The 2,870-nt window shown below is 58.0% G+C and overlaps 2 protein-coding genes across 2 annotated transcripts in view; one reads left to right on the top strand and one right to left on the bottom strand.

Annotated features, from left to right (window-relative positions):
* LOC104468254 (murinoglobulin-2-like) overlaps positions 1 to 1,059 on the top strand; it is a gene marked incomplete at its 5' end in the record, with an annotated part of 2,883 nt that extends 1,824 nt beyond the window's left edge. Inside the window, one exon of the mRNA XM_010082311.1 lies at positions 1,001 to 1,059. Coding sequence (XP_010080613.1) covers positions 1,001 to 1,059 — 59 coding nt within the window. The remainder of the gene's footprint in view (positions 1 to 1,000) is intronic.
* A 241-nt stretch (positions 1,060 to 1,300) lies between these two features.
* Positions 1,301 to 2,870, bottom strand: part of LOC104468255 (pre-rRNA processing protein FTSJ3-like) — a gene marked incomplete at its 5' end in the record, with an annotated part of 5,007 nt that continues 3,437 nt past the window's right edge. The window contains 7 exon segments of the mRNA XM_010082312.1: positions 1,301 to 1,487; positions 1,774 to 1,868; positions 1,918 to 2,113; positions 2,250 to 2,352; positions 2,530 to 2,565; positions 2,568 to 2,593; positions 2,690 to 2,837. Of these exon segments, the coding sequence (XP_010080614.1) occupies positions 1,301 to 1,487; positions 1,774 to 1,868; positions 1,918 to 2,113; positions 2,250 to 2,352; positions 2,530 to 2,565; positions 2,568 to 2,593; positions 2,690 to 2,837 (791 nt within the window).

Raw genomic sequence — 2,870 nt, forward strand, 5'->3', positions numbered from 1 at the left:
GTCACCAAGAGGGACCTGGGGACACCCCCACAATCCCATCACAACAGTTTCAGACACTTGTTGACGAAGAAGCCCCTGCCCTGGGTCTAAATAAATACATTTGCTCAAAGGCATCTTTTCTCTTGCTCATTCTTTTCCTGAACTTGCTGGGTCCCACAGCCCCAGGGGTACAAACAGAGGGGTGGCGGGGAGGGGGGGCTGCAGGGGACTGTGCTGGTTGGGGCAGGGAGGGTGGGGGTCAGGCTGGCTGGGTGCTGGGTGAGTAAGTCGCTGTCGAGCTGCTTTGCCAGAGCTAAAATGCAGCAGGGCGAGGCAGGTGGGCTCCTGGAGCAGGTAGTTCTCCATTTCCTTTCCGTAAGAGTTATTTGAAATTTGAAACAATGTTTTTATGTAAAATATTTCCACTGTCCCTATGAAGATTATCATACCTTTTGGTAAAAAGTATGTTTTTTTCTTCTATGTCATCACTGTTTTGAACTTTACTTTGTTAGAACAAATTAGAAAATCCAATATATTGCTTTAAGAGAGAAGGAGGCAGTCAGGAAAATGTTTCTATTAACGCAATCCCAAGGAGAGAAGAAGAATCTACTACAGTTGCTCATGCTGGCAGCTTTGAGAGGATGCACAAAAAGCTATTTTTTAATTAGACAGATACTTTGTCAGGAGAGCAGCTGATTTGTAATTGTTCTCCTAGCACCGTTGGCAGAGGTGTGCAGCCCCATCCGCCCTCTGCTCCTCTCCATCGAACAGCGCACGAAGGGACCAGGCAGCTCCCGGCGCCAGCCCCTCACCTCCTCAAGACACAGGGGACAGCCCAGGGCATCCTCAGATCAGGGTTTAATTCTGCTGGGACCGAGGAGCTGCTCTGTGCAGACCACTGACATCCCTCTGCCTCAGGGCTCAGCACCCACTGTCCAACTTCAGTGACAAATGCGTCCCCCTGAGCCACAGCCTCTCTGGGGACAGCGAGGGCTGGTGTGGATGCTCGTGCCATCTTCAGAGAGCAAGTGTCCCAGCCGCGCCGGCAGCGAGAGACCTGGAGATGCGGCCACACTGTGAGCATGGGAAGGCGTTGATGATACAGCGCTGGGGCCAAATAAACCCTCCCTGCCCCACCGGGGGACAGGAGGCAATGTCACATCAAGGCACGGTTGAAGAGGAATGTGTGGTTAAGTCACAGCCCTGTCCGCACGCTGGAGGAGAGCGGCAGGGTGAGCTGGCTGCTCTGGAGAAAGGGAGCCACCCCAGCCCCGTCCCCCAAGCCGAGTCCCTCGCTGAGGATGGAGCCGGTCTCGCGTCACTAATGGCGTTTTTTCTTCTGTTCTTTACGCTTCTGAGCCCTCACATCCTTCTTCAGGCGGCTGTCAACAACCTTGAACTGGCCCTTGACGCCGGGAGGACGACGCACCCGGGGTCCGACGCCTTTCTTAGCCACCAAGTAGGTGACGTGCCGCTTCTCCTTGGCCAGCCCAGCCTTCTTGTAGATGCTGCGGAAGAAGGGGACAAGGTGAGACTGAGACCCCGGCACCGCGTTCTCGCTCCAGCCGTTTGCCTTTGGGATGTGTCCAAAGACCAACATTGTGTCCCTGCACTCTGGGCCTTTGTGCCCCAAGATGAGGGTCCCTTTCTTGCTCTCCCAGCCCTCAGCCACCAGCCCAGCCTTTGCCAGCCCTGCTGGGTGACACGCAGGAGCTGTCCCCACGCCGTGGCTCCGGGGACAGGGCACCAGCCCAGCACAACACGAAGGATCTGGATCCCAGCTTCGCCACTCACCGTCGCAGCTGGGCCACCTTCTCCCTCTCTGAGATATCCACCGTGCTCACCACGGCCTCTGCTTTCTTCTTCATCTGCTCCATCTTCTTCAGCATCTGTAGGGACAGTGAGGGTGAGGGACGGGAGGGATCGGAGGCGAAAAACCGCCCCCCCCCCCCGCCGCTTCTTGCGGGCCTTGGCCTCTGCCACCTTCTTGATGGGGCGGGCGTTGATTTCACGCCAGCGCTGCCGATACGCTTCGACCGTCTGCCGGTCCACGGGTATCTGCTTGCACCGGTGCCGCTTCTCCTCCTCCGTGAACCAATCCGGCAGCTCTCCCTCATCCTCATTGAAGGAATACCTGGGAGCGGGGGGACTCAGGTGAGTTGTGAGTGGATGGGGTCCCAACACCAATATATCTGCCACCCCCCATGGTCTCTCTCTCGTGGTGGGAGACCCGACGCCGCTCCCCCTCCAGCACCCACAGCAGCCATTACCTGTTGAAGGAGTCGTCAATCAGGTCCCGCCTGGCCTTTTTGGAGGTGGCGATGACAGAACCCAGCGCCAGGCCCTCAGCGTCCAGGACACGGGCTCTTTTCACTGCAGCATATGGAGAAATTAAAGCTCAGCCTATCTGCGAGCAGCCCGAGACCCAGGAGCAGTAAGCAGCCCTGCCAGCCCAGATCAGCACCGTCTGACCCTGCCTCCTGTCCCTGCAGAGGGACTCGGGTGGCATCACTGGGTGCACAGGAGTCCTGACAGCACCCCCGCACTCACCCGGGTTCTCGATGGGCACCACCTAAAAACATGGCCCCGCGTCCTCCCCACCGGTGTCAGTGGCCTGCGGAGAGGAGAGTGGTCAGGGCTGGGGTCCTCAGCTCCCCGCTCTGCAGGGCTGTGGAGCTGGGGGAGAACACACCCCCCTCTCAGTCCTCACTTCTCATCGTCGCTGCTGCTGTCATCATCGCTGCTCTGCTCATCCTGCGCATTACCAGCGTCAGGTCCTGAGTCTGCGGTAGGTGGGGGCTCAGCTGGAGCTTCCTCCTCGGGAATCTGCTTCTTCTGCCCTTTCCTGCTGGCTTTGTCTGAGGAACACGAGCCACCAGGTGAGAAAGGGG

This window comes from Pterocles gutturalis, unplaced genomic scaffold (assembly GCF_000699245.1).
Source record: "Pterocles gutturalis isolate BGI_N339 unplaced genomic scaffold, ASM69924v1 scaffold24969, whole genome shotgun sequence".
NCBI lineage: Eukaryota > Metazoa > Chordata > Aves > Pterocliformes > Pteroclidae > Pterocles > Pterocles gutturalis.